At 39.3% G+C, this 26,597-nt stretch overlaps 1 protein-coding gene across 5 annotated transcripts in view; it reads left to right on the top strand.

The window, feature by feature from the left end:
- The window catches only part of OSBPL9 (oxysterol binding protein like 9), a 63,007-nt gene that overhangs the window by 19,787 nt on the left and 16,623 nt on the right, over positions 1-26,597 (top strand). For 3 of the 5 annotated variants that reach the window (XM_040565811.1, XM_040565812.1, XM_040565813.1), the window contains 5 exons: positions 6,031-6,107; positions 16,331-16,426; positions 18,473-18,520; positions 23,394-23,423; positions 25,934-25,984. In XM_040565811.1, the coding sequence (XP_040421745.1) occupies positions 6,031-6,107; positions 16,331-16,426; positions 18,473-18,520; positions 23,394-23,423; positions 25,934-25,984 (302 nt within the window). Of the gene's footprint in view, positions 1-6,030; positions 6,108-8,303; positions 8,404-16,330; positions 16,427-18,472; positions 18,525-23,393; positions 23,424-25,933; positions 25,985-26,597 lie in introns of those variants that run through there. The other 2 variants (XM_040565814.1, XM_040565815.1) reach the window with 2 other exon arrangements.

The following is a 26,597-nucleotide window of genomic DNA, read 5'->3' on the forward strand; positions in this document are numbered from 1 at the left end:
TAAAAATCAGTGGAAGTTTGTCTGAATAAAGACTGCATAATTGACTATTGACTCTGTGGGTGTAATAGACTTTTTTTACGGAGTTCTGCCTGTAAGTAGGTCACAGCAAATGAAAATAAACCACACATTGCACTTTGAGGCAGTATGGTGTATTTATAAGTAATCTAGTAATTTTTTTAACTAATTCTCAAGACTTTTCTTTCATCCTGATGCCCATGTAGACACACACAGGGAAAAAAAAAAAAAAAAAGCAAGCACCAGCATGCTAATCCTGAGGTGGTGTTTTGTATATTCCGTGTTCCAAGCACTGCTGTGCATGACCTAGAAATGCTAGCAGTAAATGCTGTGTTGTGGAGAGTTGTCAGACTTGTTTATATCTAATCTTTCGATGCTATCAAGCCTAGGCTGGAAAAAATAATGCTTCATGCTGTACTTTAACATTTGGTATGTATTATATAAACGCATAGAATCTCTTCACAACAAAGGAAATAGTATAGGAACTCTAAAGTACAAAATTATTCTGTATTTGGGAAATTAGTAGAGGCTGAGAGCATTTCCTGTAGTGACATTTCATCTGCCTCCTTGTCCTCATAAAATAGAACCTTTTAAAATCCCTGTCATGTCTGACTGGGCAGTTCGGGAAATTCAGAAGTGAGAGCCTATTTGGGGGCTCGTAATACATCCTTTTTCTGAGTGATAGAAATCCCTCAGTAGAAACCATAATTCTTGTCTTTAGTACTTCCTCTATTCTATAATTTTCTCCTTAAAATAATTGCTTTTCTTTCTTAGTACCTCAACCATGAAAGAGTATATGTGTATATATATATATATATAAAATATAAAATGATGTTAAAATGTCTTAGGAATAAGCTCAACCAGACATCACAAAAATACAGTCTGTACAAATATTGTTATATTTAATCTCACTGTGATGCAGTTGCATACTGGTTAAGCGTGCTTTTCTTACTGGCCATAAATAGGACTGGGATTGTTTTAAGTACCCAGTGGTTGTCTCTGGCATGCCTGAGATGTCACAGGAAATTATTCCGGTAGCTTTCAAAGGATATTCTGTAGATGCAAAGTGTTTGGGAACAAATTGTAATCTCTTTCATAAATACTAGTTCTTCTAGGAAAATGTAGCAGTAGCTTAACTGGCATAATCATGGTAAATCTGCAGTGTTTCAGCAATCAGTGATTCCTCCCTCTTACATCCAGCAGTGAACACACAGCTCTGTGCGGATTTCCGTGCAAATGTTCACTGGCAAGTCAGGAAAAACTGAGGTGATGATTCTGGCATTTGAAATAGAGAAACGCACAGGGACTGTTTTTGTTCTCTAAACTGCAGACACACTTGTATTTCTGTGGACAGTTGGCACCCCAGTGCAATTTAAATTTTGGGTGGCAAGGTAATTATTGCATTAACCCCCCGGACTAAGAGCACAGTGAATATTCATGTAGTGTAGTGGGCTCTTATGTTTAATTGCTTTTCCTCATTTGTGTAAAAGCATTTGAAACACCTATAAGCAGCTGAAGTAACACCTCTATGGTTTTTAAGTGACAGATAATTCTCACATAGATGTCTGTGGTTCTTGTTTGGCTTTTGTAACCGTTAGTTTAGCTAGAATCAGCTTAGGAAAAAGTACCTGGGGTTTGTCCCTTGCGCCCTACCCTCCTCTTTGTTGGAGTTGTTTGTTAGGAGGGAGCAGACGTTGTTCTTCCACTCTTATAAAAGCACAGGTATTAGTGAAATTCTGTGGTCCTGACGGTAATTGCCTTATTCCAAACATACTGGCAGAAAGAAATTCTGGAGTAGCTTTCCCATAAGAATTCCAGAGGGTGTAGGGGGGTGGTACTGACTTTAAAATGAAGCCTGAGTAAATCATGGAGAAGGTTGGACTGATTTTGGGGCCCCTGGGACCAATCACAGTATTACTGAGCAAGGCGTTCTTGTCCCCTACCTGCTGAAGAAAGCCTCCAGCACTTGCTGATGCAGAGTGAATACGAGGCAGTGTGCACCACAGATGTTTTTAGCTGGAAAGGTAATTGGAGCATTTTTTTTGCCCAAAGTTAACCGGAGCTGCATTGGCTATGTAGCTTTCCCTACAGATAGGTGGATAATGATCTCTGACCATAGTACACAGATTTTTCCCATAAATCGTTTCTGAGTATGTTGGCTAATCTCTTTTTTGAATGTTCCCATTGATTTTTTTTCATCAGTGATCTTTTGGCAGCCATTCAGTTCTAAATTGCTTTTACCATTAGGGAGCTTTTACTTGCACCTAATCTCCCAGCAGCCATTTTGATGAGATTTAATATAACTTCTCTTGCAGCTTGCTTTACTAAAAACTGCATCCTACTGTTTTTCTCCGTGGTTTTCTTAAAAGAGTGTATGGAGGAAAGCCAGAAGGACCTGCTGGTGGTGATAGATGGTCTGAAAGTTAAAACTGTTCTGAACAGAGGATGCTTAAAAGGTTACAATGCTGTGTTTATGTGCCGTAAGCAGTCTTCTCATGGCAGCATTACTGGATTTATAGTGGCCAAGGCTTTGTCTTAGTAGCAAGGTTGATGAGATTCATGTGTTTTACCTATAGATTGACCGTGCTATGCCATAGATTTGCCATTTCTATTATATGAGAAAAGAATATAGCTTGGTTTTTTTCCTTCTGCTGAACCCTGGCAAAGACAGGTTTTATTTAAAAAAAAAAAAAAAAAAAAAAAGATGTTAAGGAATAGAGGCTCCTAAAGTTTAGCTTATTTGTGAGCATGGGAAAGTCACTTTTGTTTTTGAACTGTAATGATTAGTTGGTTTCTAGGTCTTCCCTGTTGCTCTAGCCTTTCGCTTCTGTTAGTGCATCACTATATTATACAAGGCTTAATGTGATAACCTTTATTAACAGGCCTCTGTACATTGAGATTAGTATTTAACTAACACAGCGACCTCCTGTTGCTGGCAGTCTGGAAGGTCATAGGAAGTCTGCTGCAACACAAAGATTAATTCACTGGTCTGCAACTTAATTGTTCCTTTTTTAGTTTAAATAAGCACAGGCAGAAAAGCTTGAACACAGGATTTGTGTATCGCGTGAGTTACGTACTAGCCTGGCCCAATGACTTGTACCACAGTTCCCTAATAGGATGTTCTTTGGGACTGGGAGATGATTAAGTAAAGAACACAATAAACAAGGAAAACAAACCCAGGCAACCTTATATGAACTGAACTGTGTTAACCACTGCCACTTTGAGCACACATTTGTGAACACTTGGAGTACGGACACGTGAATGACACAGGCAGCTCTATATGTTCACAGCCCAACGGTGACTGTGTAGGAAGCATAAACTTGATTGATGTGACTAGGCAAAGGGGTCAGCTCTTGCTAAGCAGAACTAAAGAAGCTAATAAGGATTCAAAATCAACGTCAGAGGAAAATGTACCGGATTCTGAAATTAAAGTGCAAGCTATTCTATGGAAAAAAGAACAGGATGTTTGTGTGTATGTAAGTGAAAAGAAAAATCATACTTTGCATATTGAAAAATACGTTTGGCAGTCAGCTGTTAAGAATTCAAAGCCTTCTGTCCATCCTGTCCATTTTCGCTGCGTTACAAACCACTCCTTGGTGGCTACTTCCACTTTTCAGTTGAAACACAGAGAACTAGCAGGGTGAATCCCTGTAAGCTAGAAGTTACTGCTGAGCTTTTGAGAGTACTCCGAACAGCAAAGTCCAGCTCTTTGGTATTTGCTGCAGTTTCTGCAGGAAAGTTATTTACGTGGTGTTCCATGCAACATTTAATTACCCTAACTTCTTCCTTCAAACTTCCTTTGTACATGTGAGAGCACTTTGTGTAGTCAAGTTCCCTTGTGTGTAGGTTTTTTATTTGTGTTGGTTAATGGTATCATTACCAGAACACCTGTGGCAAATGGTCACGCTTTGCTATTTTGAAAGAACAATGAATAGGGATTGATTTGTTGAGTCAGGAAAAATACAATTAAAAAAAAAAAAAGCTAGATTTTAAAGTAGGCTTTTATCTTTACCCTGCACGTAGTGCAAATTTTGCCTCACTGCTTTGTGAGGCGACAATATCAGTTCGACTTGGAGCAAGTGTCTATGTTAAAAAGACATTTGTACATATTTCTCACTACACATAAATTGTCAATTCTATCCTGATGCTTTTGTTAATTAACATTATTGGTGGCTATATACTAAAATACATGAAGAAGTATATATTTGTCTTGATTTTAAGTTTGGTATGTTTTTGTTTTTTTGAGAGAGTTTTAGAAAACCCTATGGCTACCCCCTCCCAAAGGCCAGAGGGCATAGGGGATGGATTCTTCTGTGGATTTCTGATTTTCCTTTCCCCGTCCATTCCAATAGCCAATGAAATACCCTTTGCAGGATTGGATGTAGGAAAAAGGAATAAGTATTTTACTTAAGGTTTATTTTAGATGTTCGGAAGATCTGTGGTGGTTCTGAGTATTGGGTGGGTTTGAGCTGCAGAATAAAAGCAATGGAAACATAAGGATGAGAATGGGGACACTGAAAACACGGCATTTGGAGGCTGGAGAGTACATTTCTGTATAAAAACTTAGGGATATTTTTTCTGAGCTTCATAACAAATAAGCCAGATAGGAATCTTAGTTCTCAAGTTTATAATAGGTGCTAGCCCGCTTAACTTTTCCTTGCTTTTAGCAGACTTCCTGTTTCTTTTAAATACTTTCCACTTGAATGAGGAACTAGAAACAATTGTCAGTAACTATTCTAATCCTGCATATGGACAATTTATCTACAGTCTACTTAATGACTTTGGATTCTTTTAATGCACCTGGAGTCTGCTGACTTTGTCTGCTCCTCTGGTTTTTTAAACACTTCCAGCACAGCAAGGAGCTCTTTTCAGACTAGTGAAGTAAAGGTGCCATGTCTGTATGTGTGTGTGTGCATATATATATGTATATGTATGTATATATATGTATATATATATAAGTAACTTCAAACAATGAAGAGCAAAGAATAATTTGAAGTATATGTCCACACTGACATAGAATTAAAGGGTAATTTATTACAGATTGAACAGCTTCTCCTAACTAGGAAAATTTAAAAATGATTTAATGAATTGAGGAAACGTTTGTGCAAACTCTTCCCATGTATGTCCCTAAAGATGGGCAAGGGACAAATACTCACAGAAATAGCAATAATGCAGAGCTATTCTTATGTTACTGATACTCTTATATTTATATTTAAATTATATTACATATCTATTGAGCAGAAAAGCATACACCTAGCTCTGTTTACTATATTTTTCTTTATTTAACAAACAGTGCTTCCTCCTTTGTAACTATGAAACTGAAGAAACACACTCCTAATGTTAGTGATACAGTAACACAGTACTTTTATTCTCTCTGCCTGTGTGGTGCTGTCATTCTTTATAAGCGTATCTTTCTAATTTTTTTTTCTTTTTGATTGACAAACCTTAGACAGATATTTGTAAAAGGAACTAAAACACTGACAAAAAACGTGCTTAAGAGAGTGTTACGCATACAAAGTCCCACTAAAGTGCACTGAGATGCAGTGTCAAGCATCTACATACCTGAAAACTACTGCATCTAAATTGCTGTCTAAATTTTATTACCATTAAAGGAATACTAGAAAAAGTGGTATGAATTGGGAAAACAAACAAAAAATTTTAAACAAGCTTAAATTCACGAGGAAAGGAATATTAATTTCTTAATTTGAGCAGGAGCTGAGAGTATTGATGGTGTGGAGAAAGAAAATTTCTCCCAGAGCATAAAAGTTTTTTGCCTGCCTGATTACTTCAAACATCTCTCCAGTAATGTAGATCAACACAGTAACGCTATGGAGCTGTAACCACAGAAAAATAAACAGGATATTAAGAAAACCGTGGAATTGTGTCATCAATGACTTAAGATAAATAATATGGTTTTATTTCCATATTTAGTGAGGACATCAGATCTGTTTGCTTACAGCTTTTAGTATATAAGACTGCATGTGACTTAACAGTATCTTTTGAATACTTTTTCAGCTCGAGATGCTGATGAGAGAGAGAAGTGGATTCATGCTTTAGAGGACACCATTCTCCGTCATACACTTCAGCTGCAGGTAAGTTTCACTTTCACTCTTAACTTTTTTTACTTTATTTTTCAGAACAACAAAATACAATGGTATGACTGCTAATAGCAAACATATGTTCTATAACATCTGTTTGTTCCATGGCCTATACAATTAGATGTAGTAAGAAATCAGTACCTGAGATTAGGTTCTAGTCTTTCTGTTACTATTTCCTTGTCCTGCTATCATGAAAAGTCAGTATGAAACTTCTCTTTATTAGCTCATATTTTAATTAGTTCCAGACTGATAGTTACACACTTGATTCTTTTTTCTTTGTTAAACTGAGTGTTAGTCCTTTTGTGGTCAAGCATAATGAGACATCTGGAAGCCTCTTGTATGTGTGTACACCATATAAATTTTGAAATTAAAATGAGACAGCAGCATTGGATCTCTTTATGGATGAGAAAAATAGTACTTAATGTTTGAATCCATGGTGTAAACTGGATATTGGTAGTTTTCTGTTTTTGAAAATGGATGGTTGGAGTGAGGATGATTCTTGGGATTAATTATCTAAGATTTGTTCCTGGTGCTGTTCTAGACATGGGCATGTCCATAAGACTCAACAATCCTTATTTTTTTTTGCCCTGGACAGAAACCCAGACTTCAGGAAGGAGTTTCCTCATACTTGGTTTGTACCACAAAGATGTCTGTTGACAGTGTAGAAATATGAAAGAACTATTCATTATTTGTACTGAATAAATGTTTGGTATGTTTCAGGAGTACAGCAAGAGAATTAAGTGTCTTAAAGGCTGACAATGTATAAACATATATTCAAATCCTTAATATCACAGAAAGAGAGGAAGCTTATAAAGACTGATTTACATGTGATTTACCCAGTCTAAAGAATGAGAGCAAGCCTGAATTTATCCTATCCAACCATAGGTGTTTGTGTTTTCTCAGTCAATTTACTGTAATTTTCTGCTAAACAGTAGTTTTCAACGTTTTTTGACTTAGTAAAGGCCAGTGCAGATTTTCTTGTGGATAGCAGATCCCTGGATAAAAAATGCAAGTTGGCAATCAGCTTTGTATCCTTAGTTACATCACAGATATTTTAGAAGTAATCTCTCTGTCCGGACATAGTAGCTGGCCACAAACCGAAGAACCCCTCTCTATATAGAAGACAACACATTGACTTAGAAGGTCTGAGCTGCCCTCCAGGGGATGCCTCTTTCCCTATCCACTGCTTGTGGAGAAAAGGAGTCTGCAGTTTTTTCCATCCAGAAAACTTATAATGACTTGGAGATACAGACTGCAGAAATGAAACAACAAAGCATACTATGAGTTTTGTCAAAATGGGTATTTTCACCCTCTCTAGAAATTGTTGTAGTTTTATTGGCAGACACTTTCACGATTGCAGCTAATAATGGAACTGTTTCCCATTATGTAACCTTTTCCTGTTCAAGGAATTCTTCAAATGAGCAAGGCTTATTTAGATTAATAAAACAAATCAAAACAGGTTATTTACCTAGCAATATTTGAGGGAATAACTAAAAATCTGTAAGTGACTATTAAAAAATACCCTCATCTCTCTAAAGTATATTCAGCATTGAGAGTAACACCTCGTGGACCACTGTATTGTGTTCACCATCCCTTTTCAAGAACCTTCAATGTGCCAGTCGTGCAAACTTTTTGTTTCTGAGGCACTTGTTTGTAGAGTAGCAGGAATAGCGTTCACTTACACCCCAGTTCGGGGATTTTTAGGGCTTGCCATCCTCATTAACAGGAGGTGTGGAGTGCGTACTGATTTACGAATGAAAGGAGGCTATACTTTATACCTCCTTGCAAAGCCTTTTGTGACTTAGAGAGGTTTCATTCCTTGGCCCCGTGCAGGGCGCTGGTGCCTCAGGCATTGGGACGTGCAGAGGGGCGAGCATCGCCGAGCCCGTGCTGCGCTCAGGATGGCCGCCTGCAGGGCCCCGCAGCACCCAGGGGCCATCCCTGAGGCATTTCCCCTCGGCAGCGCTGACATTTTGGGGCCGGGAATGTCGGCGGGGACACGCCTGGGGCGTTATCCAGCCCCCCGCACTGCGGCACCCGCACGCCTCAGCGAGGGGCGAGCGGGCCGAACCCGCCCTGCCTTGCCCGCGCCGCGCCTCCCCTCAGGCCGGCGGCCGCCATTCCGCGCCCCGCAGCCAACCGGCGGCCGCTCCGGCCGTCATGCGGGCATCGGGCGGCCGCGGCCTCGGGGGCCCCTTCCCCGCCTCGCCGGAGGCGGCGCTGCCGGGCCGGGCGCTCCGCCAGCCCCGCTCGGCTCGGCTCGGCTCGGCGCAGGGGAGGAATGGCAGGGGTGAGTAGCGGGGGGCGCCGGGTGCCCGCCCTGCGGCGCGCCCCGTCCCCGCGGGGGGCTCGGAGCCTCCTGACAGGGAGCCGGGCGCTGCCTCCTCCCCGCAGCCCTGCCCTGGGGGCAGCCCCGTGGAGCGGGGCTCGGCCCGGAGCCGTGCTCCCGGCTCCGGGGGGCCGCGGGGTTCCGCTGCCGGGACTCGGGCTCGCCGCCGAGGTTTTGGGGGTGCTTTCAGCGGCGCGCCGGAACCCGTTGGGTCCAAGTGTGCTCGTTTCTGTGAGCACTTGAACAAAACGCCGCTTCTGGCTGGTCTTCTGCTTTCTCTTTGCAAGATAAAGTCAAAAAGAGTTCTTTGGGAGGATTATTGGCTTACGGGGCTTTGAGGGCTGTCACAGAAATTATTTCTGTAAGGGTATTTTCTTAAGTGTTGCAAACAGAAACGTGGATATCTGTCATGCAGAACCACGCAAATAGATCTATGTCCTTTTTTTTTTTTTTTTTTTTTTTGTCTGGAATGATGCATGTTTTTTGAGGCTTTGTTCATATTTTTATGCAACTTCAGATTTTTTATGCAGACCAAAACGTGCTTCTTCTGGTCCTGGGGTGTTCGAGTTCAGAAAGTTAGGCTGTTTTCTTCATAGCCTCAAGCAGACGTTGGTTAGATGTGGGGAAGTGTGCTGAGACCTGTGTGCTGGGTGAGCCAGATCCGCAAAGGGCAAGGAATGAACGCAAGGTGGAGAGGTGAAGTGGTGCCAGGTGCTCTCTGTTCCGATTTAGCCCTGCTAACTTTATTTTTGCCTAAATGCCCTACTGTGTTGTCAGTCTCTAGAATGGAAGTGTTTATGAAACACTTAAATAAAAATAAAAGCTTGTGAGAATTAACTGTGGTTGAGGAGCTATGGAAGAAGTGAGCCATAAGTATGTAGAAATGAGTAAAGTGATCCCAGCCATCCAGAGGGCTGACAGTTAGTAATACTGTATTCAAGTGAAACAAAAATGGGAAGGAAACATTTCAGTTATACTTGTAATCTATTTTTTCTGAATTTTGAAATTGAATTCTGTGGTTCTGCTTGCTGTGTTTTTCCATGTTCTTATATTGAAAGTTAGATATGCTCAGTTCTAGTACTAGCTTTGTCTGTCGTCGTTGAGCAGCAGAAGGTGTGACAGTGCTGGAAGCACCGTTCTGAACCCCACAGCGTTTTGCCCTGTACCTGTCCCAAGACTACAGGTGCGGTACTGCCAGGTCGGTGGCTTTGCGGCGGCAGCACATCAGTTGCCCTCCACTCACAGGGGATAAGGGGCAGGGTGAGCGTGGTGTAAGACGTGTTGTGGCTTGGGTTTCTTGTTCGCCTGGGCGGAGGTGGGTGATAACTTATCTCAAATTTTCATTTGTTCCTCATCAGAATTTATGTCAACCGGTGATCCCTCCCATTCAAGCAGGGAGTACTTCTGGTCTTTAGTATAAAAGTGCAGCTTTCCTCTTCTGTCTTTCAAGTCACACCCCAGTGCTACATGCACATTTTGGCTCCAGAGTTCTCACGTGTGAAAACCGCTCAAAGATAACTCATGTCTCTTGGGATGACAGTAATGTAGCTCTTTTTTTGAGCTGAAGAGTGCAGAACCACTGTTAAAATATGGGTCTACTTAAAGAAACACCAGAAACTTATCTACTTAGAAACCACCAGGAACTATTCCCTTTTCGTGCCTTCAGGGAATTTGGGAAAAAAATGGAATAAATTTAAGCATTCTAACAGGCTGAATGTCTCCATGTGTTCTAGTGGTGCTTTGGTAGCGTTAGGATCTTGTTCATAGGAGTCATGCCCACCCTGAGTTGGAGGGGTGAGCCTTTTCTTTCTTTCTTTCTTTCCTTTTTTTTCCCTTTCTTTTTGTCTTCTCCTGTTAGCTCAAACTTTCATGCTCATTTTTGCCTTAGAACCTGTGTCCTGAGATGTACTTTTCCCCGTTGTCATTTCAGTGCTGCTAGAGCATCTTGGTAAGTGTCTGAAAGTGGCAGCTGAAGAGGCTATTGAGAGCTGCATGAAAGACAACTCCAACTTGATTTTAAAAATAAGGAAATAAATCAAAATACAGAGCTGAAACTTGCATATTCTACAAATAAGATGTCTTCTGTGCTTTCTGACTAGATAATGACAGAAATAATCTGCATTAGAGAGTGTTGAAATATTTGCAGGCTGCAAAGGCTTTCCTACCCAAACTTAAGAAAATCCTTGAGGTACCGCCACAGGCTGTTGAGGGCTCTTCCTGATTCTCCAGTGAACTCACTGTAGAGACAAAGGGCCTGAAATGACTGCCAGTAAAGAAGTGTGCCATTTCTTAAAAAAAAAAAAAAAAACCTCTGTAGCTTGACATCTCCATGATTTGAACAAGAAATTTACCTCGTAGGTAGCAAATAGGAAGGTAAGAAAAGCATATTCTAAGAAGTGGGTCTGGGATGGTTGCTGTGAAGGGTGATACAGGGGCTTAAATGTTAGGAGTTAGACCGTGGCTGTACCGGCAGTCATTGGTGCTGCTGCTGGAAGCAGTCCTGCCGTGTCCTAGCAGAGGGGAAGAGGCAGCACAGCAGGAATGGCTGAAATGGGAACTGGAGTCAGAACGGGCCCAAATTAAAACTGCTTTTCTTGCTGCCCTCCCTTTCCTAGTGTAGTTTTAACCCGGGTTAGTTTCCATACTGAGTTGACTCTGTGGCAGGGCAAACCTTTGTGCTGACTCCAAAGAGCAGAGTAAAGGGGGGAGTAAACAGGGGGGGAACCGATGTGCTTCTGGTGCAAAGTGCTGGTGGAATGGTGCAGCTAGCAGTTCCCTTGGCCTCCCGTTAACCACTGTTTTGGGTGATGAGCTTCTTAAAGCTGCAAACACGAATAAAAGATAGAATAAAACTTTCTTATGAATTTCTCGTAAGAAAATGATGTTGTTACTTGTTGGCTTTCAAACACTGTTTCTAGTATGAGTTAAGAATACTTGCAGAAAACTCAGAACAGTGTTTTTTAGGTTAGGAATATATTGAGTATAGACGTTTAAAGCCCTGGTGGGAGGGCATAGAGTTAACTGACATGCTGCCCTTTATCAAATTTTGCTAAAAAAAAGTTAGGATACTGAATAAGCACAGTAGTGCATTTGAATTTTCTACATCCAGAAAATGAAGTAGGTACGTTACTGGGATTCTAGGATATACGTAGTATTTGTTACAAGTATTTTAGACTTGCAACTTCTGCTTTAAAGACAGTTTTGTAGCTGTATGTAAATACTTCTGTTTTTTGAACTCTTTCTATTGACCCATAAGATAGGGTAGTATCTATAGCCTCGTAAAGTCTTTGCTAACCATTTTCTGTTTTGCAAAGCAGATTTATTTTTTTTTAAAGCACAATATTCTGACTATTTGGAAGGCTCGTAGGCCTTCCAGAGCTCTTACAAGTTTGTTTTTGAACTCAAGATGGGTATATTGTGAGCTTTTAATAGAGCTTAAAAATCTAGCAGGGGAAAAAATGTGGTTGTTGTGGTCACAACTAAAATACAAGACAGTACCGTCGTTGAGTGGCTTACTAGCTACCTTGTCCTGTCTTCCGTTCTGTGTTGGTGGTTGTTGCAGTCAGTGTCCTCTGCAAAGTCAGCCATGCTGTAGGCAGGGCAAACATCTTTGGTGGGGTGTTGAAAGTGAGCTGAGAACGCTTGCTTCTCTAAGCTGACTTTCACAAACTTGTTTGTTGGACTTGGAATCCTAATTAGATGAAGAATATAGCAAAAATATCTTCACAAAGATAAGAAAGCGTGCTCTGGACAGCTTTCTCTTTCCTTCCCCCAGTAAAGCTATTCCAGAAGGACAATGCCTGTCAAGTCTTTGCTGTTGCCTCTGTCTTTTTCCTTGTTTCCCTGCCTTCACTGCAGTTCATTTTCCACAGAGATCCTTACTGCAATGTTCTTATTTAAGAACTAAACTAGAATTTTTCTGTTGTGCTTCTTCAAAGGGCGATGACATTTTTTCATCCCATCTTATTTGAAAGAACTAGTTTAGATTAGGCTGGAATTACTTCTTGGCATGGACAAATTTTGAATACAAATGCGTTAGTGATGTGCATGACTTCTCATTTGTACGACACGGGAACAACATATAAAATCCCTCAGCGCTAGCAGTTCTGTAAAGAAAATTAGGCTCATAACTGTGTATCTTTTAATTGTTTTATATTTTGCTATTGCCTTCCAGTTTACCCCCACCCAAAAGGGGATGTCTCTGAAGGGAATTCCTCTGCAGGACTCCTAGCGTGAGATTTCTTTACTTAATCCCTGACCAGTGTGCAAACCCATTGCTAGGATAGCCGTGTGTTACTGGGTGTCTGCAGGTCCCGCTGCAGACCAATAATGGGGTCAGTCGGTGTGCCACTGGGCCCCGCTTTCTCCTTGCTACCTTCAAAGGTTAGCATTGGCACGAGCCCTCTGTGGCCTAGTCTTTAAACTTCTGGTATCTCCTGAAGGGGAAGTCTCAGAAAATGGATGAGGGATGGGTAAATAAGGGGAAGGAATGCTATTTTATTGATTTTTGTTTTCTGCATACTGCTTAGCATATATGGGATTCTTCATGGGGAGGAGTGAGATACCAAATGTGTTGTTATGGGAGGTGGCAGGCAGACCAGAAGTTTATACCTTTCCTGCTTCTGCAGGTACTTCATCTGGTAATACAACTGTTAATTAATGATTATGTTAACACAGAGTAGTCGTTATTTGAGAGAAATAAAGTGTACTTAGTGACAGGTATAGTTATTCAATGGGAAAAAAAAACACAGGTTAAATTACTTTGGATTAGTACTTCCGTTAGGAATTTGTATTTCTGAAGGTGTGACACACCTTGGGTTCCTTTTTTTTTCCTTTTGTAATTTGAAGCTACTTAGTCACAGCGTAACTTCAGCTGGATGAGACCACTGGAAGTCACTTGGTTCAAGCCCCTTCTCATGCAGGATCAGCTTGTCCAGGGTCACATCCAGCTGGGTTTTGAGCTCTGCCCTCTGAGGCGGAGGCTCTGCGATCTCTGCAGGCAGCCCTTCTGTCAGTTTATGAATAGGTGAGCAGCATATAATGCAGGTTTCTCATAAAAATTAGATTGCTGGTTCAGATATGCAGTGTCCCAGGTTAGATCTTTAACAAGCTGTTAAAAGCCATTCTGGTGACACTACTCACCCAGTTCTCTTGAAGCCTCATTTCCTATGTGGCAGGCAAGAAAGAGAGGGTAGGTGAGAGAAGGGGCCCCCTTTTTTCTTCTACTGTGTCTTTGGGTGAACATTTAGCAAAGAAATAGGAAACCATTGAAATCTGCTCTTTGTGTACCTGCTGCTTCTAAATTACTGCTGAGTTTGAAATACTGATTAATTTTGTTTGTTATTTATACAGCATATTCTTCTGTGCTATTGCTAATCTTGTGTTGTTTTGTTTTTTTTAACTTTCCAGTTGTCTTTTGGTTTCTAATTTTAAGTCATGTGAGGAATTAAAATTATTACCCTAATCTCCTATAACACAGACAGTAAATTTGCTCAGTAGGTTAGCAAATTTCATCTCAGTCATCTTTATACAGATCAAGGGCAAACTAGTGAAATGCTACAGCTTTAAATATCCATAACTTTTTTCAAAATTTTCATAGTTCACTTCTGTGCTGTCAGCTTGACACTACGCTTAGTTTTATGGCTGTCTCTTTATGTTGGCTGAAACTTTCTAATGGAACTTTTTAGGACACGGTTTTCACCCTGTATTTGATGTAGATGTCTGTTCAGTTGTAACACTTCGTGTTTTAATCAGGTTTTCCTTAAGTGTTAGATGGAAATTAAAGAATGGCATTTTTATCTTTAAAATTTTATCCTATTATCTTTATCACCACTTAAATACTGGATTGTTGCATGATAATAGTCTAAGACTGACAACTGAAATAAAAATAATCATTTTGATGCAGCATACATACAGATTGCACCATAAGCTATGTTGCTACATTCAGTACCTTCAGCAGGAACTTTCTGTGTAGTTCATGCAGTTTTTACCTCCAGGATTTTTTTAACTGGGAATGCCGGACCATTTGCTGAAATAATGGTGCAGGCTGCAAGCTGTACAGGCAATTCTTATTTCAACAAGGAAATGGAATACCAGTTTCATACAGTTTTAGCTCTAGTTTCTGTGAATTTTAAACTTGACAAGTTAGGGGGAGTGTCCAAAGTTTCCTGGCTGGGAGGACTCTTCCTCCTGTCCATTAGTGCTTTTTGTTAACTCGATACGCTGGGTGTTTTTATGTCTTTTTTTTCTTGGAGTAGTCAAAATGATTGCTTTAGTTTCTTCTTTCCTCGTCCACATTTCAAACAATGTTTTAAAATCTGTCCAGAATGGGCTGTCTAGTGCAGGGTGAAGGTTTTTGGTTTTAATGCTCATTTACAGACTTACTGGTATGTTCGTGCAGAACTGTTGTCAAGATCTGGGTGTTAGTCTGTAGCACAGCTTAAGGTATGGCAATGAACAAATACCCTCAAAAGTCAGTATATGGTTTTATGTTTCAGGGTGTACACGATAATACGCATGCATCTTGACAAACTCGAGTAAGAGCAAGTCATTCCTCCATTGCATGCAACTGTTCCCTCTTCTAAAGAGCTGTCAATAAAGCTTTTAATAATGGCCCATTATCATACAAAAATAAAAATAAACTGCATTGATGAAGCAGATAATGTCAAATAAAATTTTATGGTAATGTGGAATTTTACAGCTATAAATTGCCCATCTTCCCCTGTAGAAACGGTTTTTTCTTCACACATTAAGACTTTAGGGGATTCTCAGCAGTCAAAACTGCACAGCTGATGGTTTCTTAAGAGTTTGAAGTGAAAAACATCATATTTTAGATCAGTGTGAAAATATGCGAGAGTATTGAGGCTAGTAAGAAAGCCTAAATACTTCATCCTTTTTCTTTCCCTCTACCCCCTATGTTGAACTTGCATTTTTCAGGCCAGGAGTGCTTTAATACTTGTTTAAAAGTTCGATTTGCATTTAAAATATTATATAAATAAATGTTAAATATGTTTACATAGCAAGGGTGTGTGAAGTCAGAAATAATCAATTTCAAGAATCCTCTCGCTTTCTTTCCTGTAACTAGAGATGTGGTAGCCTGGTGGGAGTTTGTTCAGGTCTTTACTCTGTTTATCAGTTTAAATGTGGGGAACATGTTATATGCAGAAGTGTGCTTTGAATGTTACATTATAAAGGAAAGTAAATTTGCAACTAAAAAAACAGAAAGGTAATCATTCGTATGGCAATGATATTTTGCCCTTGTTGGTATTTTTGCAATGAAATATAATAAATCAAACCTAGTGCAGAGGACGCAAATCACTGCAGCTGTAAAGGAAAGAGGGCAGCCAGGAGTAACCAGCTCGAATTTTTGCAGTTTAAAGGCTATCCTGTATTTAAGAACAGGTTTATTTTGTACAGTCCTTCACCAAGATGCTCTGAGATGAACTGTATTGTAATTGGCAAAGCTTCTGTTTGAGGTGTGAGAAGTCCAGTCCTGCACTTGGGTATGGTTTTGTCCATCCTTAACTGAAATCTCTGAATATGGAAACACGAGGCAGTCTTCAGAAAACTGAATTCTCCTTTATATTTTCCAAAGAAACTTTAATTAGTCTAATTTGAGATTTTTTTCTCCAATTATAAGTCATAAAATGCTCTGCTGTGTGGTGACTATACCCGCACTGAAAATGTGCAGCAATTTGCTGTTACTGATTTAGCTGCAAATAGAAGACAAATCTGCTCAGCTGTGTGCCTGTGTTTATACATTGAAGGCAAGGCAACATTTTATCAGCCACTTGGCAGTCAAAACCATATTGCTGTTATCTTTTTTCTTCCCCCAAAAAAACCCTCTAATTATATATTTGATTTTTTATTTGTTTGTTTTTCTCTCCAGGGTGTCGATTCAGCATTTGTTCCTACTGTTCATGATTTTGATAAGAAACTTACGGAGGCAGATGCGTACTTACAGATCTTGATAGACCAATTGAAGGTAAGTTAACTAACCGGTGCATTTGCTGTATTGTGAGTGTGGTTGTCAGTGTGGATTTCAAGGTCTGCCTGAAAGGAAGCTCAACAGGGGGAGAAAGTCATGTTTTATGCTTTGCACGTATTCTGGTAAACATGGGAGGCAGAGGGCTCATCTGGCTGAGCTGAATGTGAGCTGGAGGAAACGTACCTTTACAATATGTGAAGTCTGATGTTAGAATTTTCTCTTTCTTGTTATCTTACATATTATTACATGAAGTGTTAACTACTTCTGAAATAAAGATTTTTACTAGAATAAGAAAATTAATAGGTCTAAAAATAAAAATAGGCTAAAAGCTGAATAAGCTGAAAATGGCATTCTCTGTTTCTCTTAGAATGGGTCTTGGGATTATTAAAATAGAGTTAGAAAATCAGAATAAAAGTGATTTTATAGAATGACTTATAATGGCCGAAACATTCTTTTGTATATGTAACTGCGTGGAAATGTCAGATTACTTAAGTTTAATTTTTAAACAAATCATTGTCTTGCTCATAGCATTTTGGAGTTTATATTGAGGAAGGTTTTGTCGAGCAATATGCAACCACAGTTGCAGACAGTTTCAGACTTTGTTGAAGCAGTGATAGAAAAACTGTTCTTTGTCCTTGAGTAAAAACATTCTGTAGAAGTTTTGTACGAACACTGTCCTTTTCTACTTCATACGTGTATTTTAAGAGTAGGTGGGGAGGTGAGGGATGATAAGGTCATATCTCACAGAACTCACCTTGTTGAGAAAAACAAAGTTTTTGCTGCTGGTTAGGACACTTTTTCCCATGACTAAGCAGGTTAAAACTGCTCGTAGGATTGCTTCAGTTCTGCTGGTTTGGATTTTTTTCCCCCGATACAATGGACAAGTACTGTATGTGGGATATTCAGCAAAAATTCAGTTGCAGGGGAGGGTGGAGGGGGGAAGAGCACAACAGAAATGGAGGTGGGCAAAGAGGTGCAAGCAAAATTCAAAGCTGAACTGCAAAGACTTGATTTGGGAATTAGCTTTAACTCCTTTTCCAAGGCCATCTAGCAGGAGTATATGACAGAAGCATGCCTCACTGAAGGAAGGTATTTAAATCTAATGCCGTTAAATTTTATTTCAGGCCAACTGGGGGAAGGGAGTATAGGAATTTAATTAATAATGTAAGAAAAGCAAATTTGAGGATGTTCAGAGACCTCAGAGAGAGAAAAGAAGTAGAAATGAGCCCTCAAGAGAAAGGGGAGCTAAGAAGCAACTAAGTCGTAGGCAGGCAATTGAGAGAAGAACTCCAGTTTACCACTCAAAAGTGCAGCCTCTTTTTTGAGCAAGGGTGGGTATGATGAACTTCTGAGCATTACCCTTAAGAATATTTTTTCCTTGAACAGCTTAATGGTTAATGGTTATTTGTATGTGCACCTTAGCACGCTCTCAAAAGCAATTTTAAGCTGTTTCAGCTCAGTCTGTATTAAATACATACGCAAGCTTTCCAGTAAGGATTTGCTTCACTTTATTTAGCTGCTTGTAATATTCCACTTTTCATAAAATAAATAAAGCCAATGCTGTGGAGTCGTTTTCTAAAGAAGGGCTTACAAATCTGAAATGATTTGAATCATGTACCTGAGTAAGAAGGTTCCTGAAAATGTTGATAAGGATTGAGGCTGTTTTGGTAAGCACTTTTTAAGTCACAAAGATCTTTGCAGAAGTAAAAGAAAGGCAGTTCAACGTGTTCTGATGAGTGTCACCTTTGTCACTTAACCTTACCTTTTTGTTGAAACCGTGGTGGAACCGTGACAGCTTGCGCTGTGTGGGACTAGCCTCAGGAGCTGGGACTTTGTCTCGTGCAGGATGCGATGATGTAAGAAATGAGTTACAAGCTTGTTACATTATAAATGCTGTATGAAATATTAAGCAAAAACTGTTTTGAGTCATAAAACCAAGATCATATAACTTTATTAAATGCATTTTGTTTTGAAATTTCAGTGATTCTGGCTAATAGTATATGGCAATAAAACAGTATTTTCACAAGTATCTCTTGTTTTCAGGTCTTTGATGAAAGGCTACAGAACTGCAAAGATGACGAACAGAGAAAAGCAAGTACATTTTGTCTTAAATATTGCTTATTTTGCTTCCTCTTGTGTTTCTTTTCATCAGTAGACTAGATATTTAAATATTCCTGTCTATTTTCAGATTCCTCAAGTTGTCCAAATCACTAAAAGCAATTTGAATAACATTACATTATAACCCGTGTTGTGAGTAGGTGGCAAACTGAATTTTTTAGTAATACTGGATGTCTTGCTTATAACATATAAAAAAAAAAAAAAAAAAAGATTTCAGTCTGTAGGAAACAATTACTCCTTTGTTATCCAACTGTAAAACATTTAAACTTAAATTTCTGGCATCTTTTAAAACTTTTTTTTAACCTTTTACAAGGATTAATGTTGAATGTGTTTGTAGGAGTAGCAAACCTGTTCTAGGAGGAAATAAAATAAGCACCAAGAATCACGTATTTCACACGTCTGCATCCTGTCTGTTTTTGTGACTAGCATGCTACATGTTGGAAGTCTGAAAATACCAAATTTCATTTACCTTAGGTGAGGATGCCCAAAAATTTAATTTGCTGCCTGGAGAGCATAACCTTTTTAGTAAGGTTTTAATTCACTTAACTGGTCTGTGTGTGTGCATTTATTTTTTTGTATCCCCTCCCATTTCAAAGTCAAGTTTGTACATCAGAATTCAATTATTGTGCTTAAAGGTTAGCACATACCTTTGGTAGTGTGGGTTTGGCATAAAGTTGCATGCTAGTTTTTGTACGTTGACCTGCGTGGTGTGGAGGAAGGATTTCTTTTTGAAGGATTTATTGCTGGAGAGGTTTGTTTGTTGGTTTTTCAGTAAATGCAGTAATTTTAGTATCATAAAGTAGCAGTATTTTATCCTAGTTATTCCTTCCCCATTTTGCTTGTGGAAAACAAGCTGATTTTTCTCTTGTTGTTTGGTTTAATTTTTTAAAAGCTTGGTCCTTTCTGGAACTAGTTTACTTCTTTAAAACAGCTGTGACCTTTCATGTGTTACGCATCTTGTTTGATGCATTATCGTGGCATCTGAGGGACTTTACAACCAGAGGTCTTTCTGGGTTTCTGTTATATGCACAGCCTTGAAGAACAACTTTGAAGTACAGGCGTTCTCTGTGTGTGTTTAATCTCTAGACAACTGATCAAAAGAGCAAGATCTAAAGGTTCTGTATTTTTCCTTCCGTCCTCCTTACTGGGAAGAATTCTCCTTCAATTTTGACCTCTCTCCAGATGCTACTTTGCAGATCAGGCAGGTTTTTTTGTTTTGTTTTGTTTTTTCCCTGTGACAGTGCTGCTAATCCATAGAGACTTTCTGTGTGTAGTGCTGATTTCTTTCTTCGTCTCTGCAAGGTGTCTATGGAACAGACAGGTTGACTTTGTAAAGAAGGGAAGAGGCTAATTTAGAAGAGGTCAGCTTCCCTGCGTTTTTAAATCTTTCAGTGTTACTATTACTATAGATTCCACTTATTCTCTGGTAAAAATGAAAGAGACCTGGCAGAGCACTTCTGTGATCATGTCTCTTCCTGGACTGAGGCAGCTAAGAGGCTTTTTGCTACCATATTTAGCAGTTTTTCTGTTTGTTTATGTAAACACGGTTCAGCTGTCAGGCTGAGGCCTGGTCTAACCTGCAGGATACTGCCATCCAACCCATAATCTTTTCATCTGAGGAAACAAGATTTGGGTATTATTTGTGTGGTGTGCATTTCCCAAATGGCGGTGTGCTGTTTGCTGCGGCTGTTTATGGTCGGGCATTGAAAACCTGAGCTCTTGTTTTTGCGAGAGCACTGGACAGAACATGAGATATTTTCTTTTGAAGATAATGATACAGGATAGGGTATGGGTGTTTGAGATGCATCAGGTTCTCTTGGATATTTTCTTTCTCAGACATGATAATCTGTTGGACTTGGAAGAAGATGTAGACTTGATGAATTGTGAAGACTTTGAGAAAATTGTGGGAGAAGCGTAGCCCGATCAAGCTCTTTGGCTCATACTGAGTAGGTTTTGTGAAGTAAATCCAAGGCTGAGCGTGGAGATTTAGGTTGCACTTCCCCAATTCTGCCCATGAGTCGGCCGCTTTTTTTTGTCAGGCAGGCTGATCCAACTCTCTGTAGCCACGTGGTTATTGAATTAGGCAAAAATCTTGATCAAAGAAATAAAATTAGCTTTCTGTTGGACCACCAGTGGCTTCATAAAAAATGAGTTGTCAAGGAGGTAGGTGCAAATAGCAGTAAGTAGATGGAGCAGTTTCAGTAGCAGCCTGCAATTTGATTACATACAGCTTGTGGCTGCATTCTGCAAATGTAAATTGATTTGGAAAAAAATTGTTTTCCTTATCCAAGGTTCATTTTTGCAAGGGACACAGATATAGAAAATAACACATTTCTGCAGGAAATTGATATTTAATTTGAGAAGGTGTATATTTATTACCCAAAACTAGGGAAACTGTCTTATTTATATTTTGTCTTAATTGGTATTCAAAGAACAGGGATGTTAAAAAGAAAGTTGAGATACCTTGTAGTAGCAAATGGTTTTCTCTGATTTTATTTTTGTCCAATGTTTTGTATCTTCAACATATGTCTTCTTTTACCTCTTTATGATTTTACTTCCAGTTTAGTATTTTCTAAATGATCTATGTTGAATGCAAGTTTAAACAAACGAGAGCCTAAGGACAGACTTTGCAGGATAGTGGCAGTGTGCATACACAGCAGTGTGGTTCTGTACGGTCCCTGAGAAGAGGTACGAGCGTTCCCCAGGTGTCTCCTCCAAACCAACTGCTTTTGTAAGCATGCTGAATTTGAGTGGTTTTGTAGTTTCTTTTTCTTTCCCTAGTGTCATGTTTATAGCGTGTTTGTGTGAGATCTTACAGGGGAAGAGAGTTCATGAACTTCATTTTATGGCTGCTTGGTTCACCAGTCTAGAAATAACACTTTGCTCGTGGAAATACAGAGACTTCCTTATCACTGCTTGCTTAGCCCTAAAGAACAGGGCTGGTGCCCTTTAGAAGGGTCTTCATAGGCACTGAGTTTGTCTGCCTTCCCTGCATTGTTCTCACAATTTTGTGCACATATCAAGAAGGCAATGCTCTGATTCTATGTGCTGTGTTCTTGTAGCATAGCTCTTGGGCACAAATGTGGAAAAAGAAATTGGATTAATGCATAATGCTACTATTTAGGTTGGCCTCCTCACAAAAACTTCATTTCTGTAGTGGAAAAAAATTATGATCACACAATTTGTGTGTGGGCCTTGGTAAGCAGATAACCTAAGTTTTATCCCACCTCAGATCTTCTGTGTGACCTCAGAGAAGTTACTATGTCTGTACCTGTGTGTAAAAATAGCAATGTCTTCATTAGTCTGTTGTTGGGGAGATTACAGATGGACTGGGGGAAAGCAGTGTGACCAAATTATATTGCACGGACTGTCATTGCTTTCAGACTTCCAACAATTATCAGTGAAGGGAATGAGGTACTAAGTTACCTGGTGTGTAAATATTGTTAGGACTCATTAGAAAAAACAGGTAAAGAATAATCAAAACTAATGTCTGCCTACAGTTGGCTAGAAAGCCTTGAGGTGGAATGATTCATTTCAGCAGTTTAGTCTTTCAGCTGACAAAAGCTGTGTGTTTGGGTACATCACCCATTCTATTTTGGCACTCTAAGGCTCAAAACTTCACTGAATTGCTGTCATTATATTGCAAATGCTTTTTTTCAGTACACGTTCATGAAGTTTGGACTGGGAGATGGTAGAGACATGAAAAAAAATAATAAAGGAATTCATAGCTGTTGGCATGTTTTTCTGCTTGATGCAGTTTCCTAGATCACTATGGTCCAGTCTTCCTGTGGAAAAGAACAAGATGGCTATTTGGCCACCTCTTGCCAATTAATCATAGACTAGAGGTTGAAGGAAATCTACAGCATCCTTATGAATAGTGTATAGAACAGAGTATAACCGATTTTTTCCCCAGGCATTGACTGGGAAGCCATCACTGCATTTTTATCCACATAAACTGAGGCTATGAATCTACAAGAATAAATAAGATGCATGCTGCTCTCATGGTGTAGAATTTGGCTTGCAATGCTGTGTGGGGAGAAAAAGCTCCTTTACATACTTTGATTACTAGAGAATCGTAAAGACTCTGATTCAAGTCACATGAGACATTCATATTAATCAAAACAAAGGGGTCCTGTAATTGAATTAGTACAGGATAAATGCTGAGTCCAATTTAATAATTTTGCCTTCAGCAGATAGACACAGACATCAACAGGATGCATATGCTTCTTAGATAAGTCATGCCTTTGTGTAAAAAGGCATGCAGATGCCTTTTGCATGCCTGAAGTGCAGTTCCACACAGGAAATATTTATGAACCAGTGGTTCCAGATAAGGTTAAGCAGGCAGGTTTCCAGGTGCATGAACTGTAGGTTCAGAAAGATCAATAGGCGTGCACTGTTATTTTTCTATGATATTTTTTTAAACTGCTCAACAGTGCTTATTACACTCGAATCACGGTAATGTCAAGTAATATTGGCCGTTGGAGTGTGCTACTTTCAGTACACTGCGTTAGAGTAGTGTAGTTAGAAGGAATCTTCCTACTGAATTTCATTTTTGTTACTGCTAATGTTATGCAAAGGCGAAGTGTGAACCTCAGTGGGTAAATGTGTAACGTCACTGCTCAGAAACTCCTAACCTTGTTGTCTTCAAGCTTTAATTGTCAGCTTGATCTCTGTCTTTTCAACTACAAAATGAAAATTGTGTCTGTATATAGAAATAGCCTTTATCATGTTGCTTGTTTTTTTCTCCTCATTTAATAATAAAATATAGTATTTGTACAGTATTTAGGTCAAACTAAATGCTGGAAATACTTTCTTTAACCACACTGTTTGGATTTTTCTTTTACAGAAAATTGAAAGCCTCAAAGAAACCACCAGTGTAAGTTGCTTAATTTTTTTAACTACTACATAGATTCTGAAAAGTCATCTTGTTTTCTTATGGAAGATTCTAAAGTTTGTTACAGAAAAGTGGGATTTTTTTTAACTGTACAAGAGGAAGTTGGCTTTTATTTTGCTTTCTTGAAGGATGAGGAATTTTCAAACTTCGTAGTCAGAGCTGGAGTAAAAGAACCCTTAATTTCACTAATTCCAGGCAGAAAACGTTGGTGAGCAGTCTGTCTTTTGGTCAGATTTCAACTTTACATCTTAATTCCATAGAAATTTGAAACTGAAAGAGCTGATTTTTCTTGAAGTGAAAAAAAGAGGTTATGTTTACCTTTTGATAAATCCACATTTTTTCCAGCAGATACTTCTGATAAGAAGGCACTTCTTATCACAGATACACTCTTTAAAAGAGGCACATGATAGGGATCTCTTCTTAAGTCTACTAACACTGAAAACTTGCTTCCCCTTCTGATCTTTTAAAACTTTTTATTAGATGTCATTGCCTACAAGGAGGAGAATGGATGCTTTGCTCAAAGATGGTTCCTTTCTATCATTCTGTCTGGTTTGTTCCATCCCTTCAGCTCATTTTTTCGGACATTCACTTTGGAATGAGTGTTGAGATGTTCTTCTATATCTATGTTATTGGAACGGGGTCTGGTCTTCCTGCCTCCGATTTTCCTTTTGTTCTTGCTGCTAAGTTTGATGTCTGGTGGCCTTCTCATCAGCTTGACTTATGCAGTTGAAAGCTACTTGTCTGCTGCAGGCCTCTTCCAATCCTTTCCCAGTATTTCTTCACATCTGGTAAGTGATAGGGATGTCCTGTTTCTGTAACTGTTGTGGAGAATGACCACTTTGCCTTGAATTAATTTTCTTTGAGTTCTGATAAGTCAGTATCCTCCTCTCCCGTTAAAGTTTGTTATTGTTATATTATTCTAGATTTTTAAAAATCTTTCTCGCATTATCTCTTATGTTCAGTCTTTTACAGAATCTGTTTCTTTCTTGAATGCTTCCAAACTCTTTCACAGCACTTATCTGTCATCTTCCACTGCTGTCCTCATCTTCCTTCCTTTCTCACCTGTCCATTGCTTGAAGTAGTACTGACTGGATTACCTAGGGCAATGGAAAAATCTCTCGACAATGTGGATTTCAAGGAGCACAGTATAGGGTCAGCGTGGGCCCCAGTGGATTTTTGATTTCTTTTGGCAGCTCTCGGATCAGACCAAGGCTATCTCCCGTAGAGCCCCATTCTGATGCATGCTCTGGTTTCTAGGAATTGATATTAGGTCCGGCAGTGTAACATCAAAGGGGCAGCCTGGTTGCGGTGCCGTATGCAGACTTATGTCTAGCATCTTAGAATCATAAAATCATAGAATAGCCCAGGTTGGAAACAACTCCTGAAGACCTGTAGTCTAACCCCATGCTCGGAGCAGGGTCAGCTAGAGCAAGTTGCTCAGGACTTCATCCAGATGGGTTTTGAATAACTCCAAGGACAGACTGCAGTCACTCTGGGCAGCCTGTTCCAGTGTTTGATCATCCCCACAGTAAAAAAAAAAAAAAAAAAAAAAAAAAAAAAAAAAAAATATCCAGGTCTTTTTTTGTACTTGCCCTGAAGTGCTGTACGGGCTCAGACAGCTCTCTGGGAGTCTGCTGGAATTTAGCAGAGCTTATTAGTGCTGATGAACTGTGAGCCAGACCTTTGCTGCTTTACCCAGGATGTTGGGACAGGTAACGGCTGTGGCTCTGTCCTGTCGGTTGTGCCCAGCATGGACAAAATGCAACCAGCATGGCCCAAGCTAATTCAGTGTAGAGCCCTTGGTTTTCAGGAAACACGTTGCAGAAACACAGCAGCCAACTCTCTTTCTCAGGAAGGCAAACTTTCTTGCTCGTTTCTTTATTTTCTGTTTCCCCATTTTGTCATCCCAGATCTCTCTATACGCTGGTGCTAATGTTTTCCAGTGTTCCTTCTTCATACTTACTGTCCCTTCTGCGCCACATGTTCAGCTCTTTCTCAGGGACTCTGCTGTTCTCCTATGACTCTGTTATTTTCTGTAAAGTATCAGAACTTACACTGTCTAATCTTGCATAGGGTTCCCATTATCTTAATCCTAATTATCTTCGTTACTTTTTCTTCTTTCCTTTCCCCCTTATCTAAAGCTTGGAGAGAACTCATCAAGTATGTAAATGAGGGGTATCTAATTAAAACTAAAGGAATCAGTAATGCATAAATGTGTTAGATCCACCACTTGCTTAGGATTTGCTTTCTTGTATCTCTTTGAAAGTTTGAAGCTGACTTCTATTTCACTCTGGCATCCTGTGTTTTATGTGGCTTTCGGAAACTTCAGTGGAGGGTGGAGGGAGGGAGAGCAGGGATTCTGTGGAAGTGAGTGTCTGTTTACTGTTCACCAAATACTTCCGTTAATATTTTATGTAACTAATTAAAATACTTGTAAACAAAACATTATAACATGCTGATATACATTTTTCTGTTTTCTCTTGTTTTCTTAGAGCATGGTAGAATCAATAAAACACTGCATTGTGTTGCTACAGATCGCTAAAGTAAGTATGCTTTAAATCATTTTGAGTTTTTATTATATGGCATTAATCTGTGTGAGAACTTTTTTTCCCCTCTGTCATTTGAAATCTAAGAGTGCACTCTATGTGATCCAGGATATATGTCCAAAAAATGGTATACGTTGATTTCTGCTACTGCTTTAATGAAGCTTCCAAAATCCTGAGTTCCACAGAAGACAGTTGTCAGTATTCCTATTGACAGTTGTGGTGATGACAAAGCTGTTTTTTCATTAGAGAGAGACTTTCTTTTGCAGACTTTTCAGACTAAGTCAGAACTTCAACAAATGTAAGGTTAGCAGAATATAAACTTAATGGAGCTAACTATTCTTTCTGTTTCATTTAAGGATGTGACTAGCATAAACAGGAAAAGGGAAAACAGTGATGTTATTAATCTAAACTGGTCTGTCAAGGTTTTTAATAGGACTGAAGTTCTTCACCATGTTGGAACTTCTTGAAATAAGTTGTATGGTTTGAGAATGCAATATGGTAATGTACTTTTCACTGTAATATTTTGTTACTTTGTAAATCTAGTGAGATTTGGAAGATTTGGATTCCCTTTTTTTTTTATTTTTTTGGTCAAGGTCTGCTCTTATAGAGT

This window comes from Cygnus olor, chromosome 8 (assembly GCF_009769625.2).
Source record: "Cygnus olor isolate bCygOlo1 chromosome 8, bCygOlo1.pri.v2, whole genome shotgun sequence".
Classification (NCBI taxonomy): Eukaryota; Metazoa; Chordata; class Aves; order Anseriformes; family Anatidae; genus Cygnus; species Cygnus olor.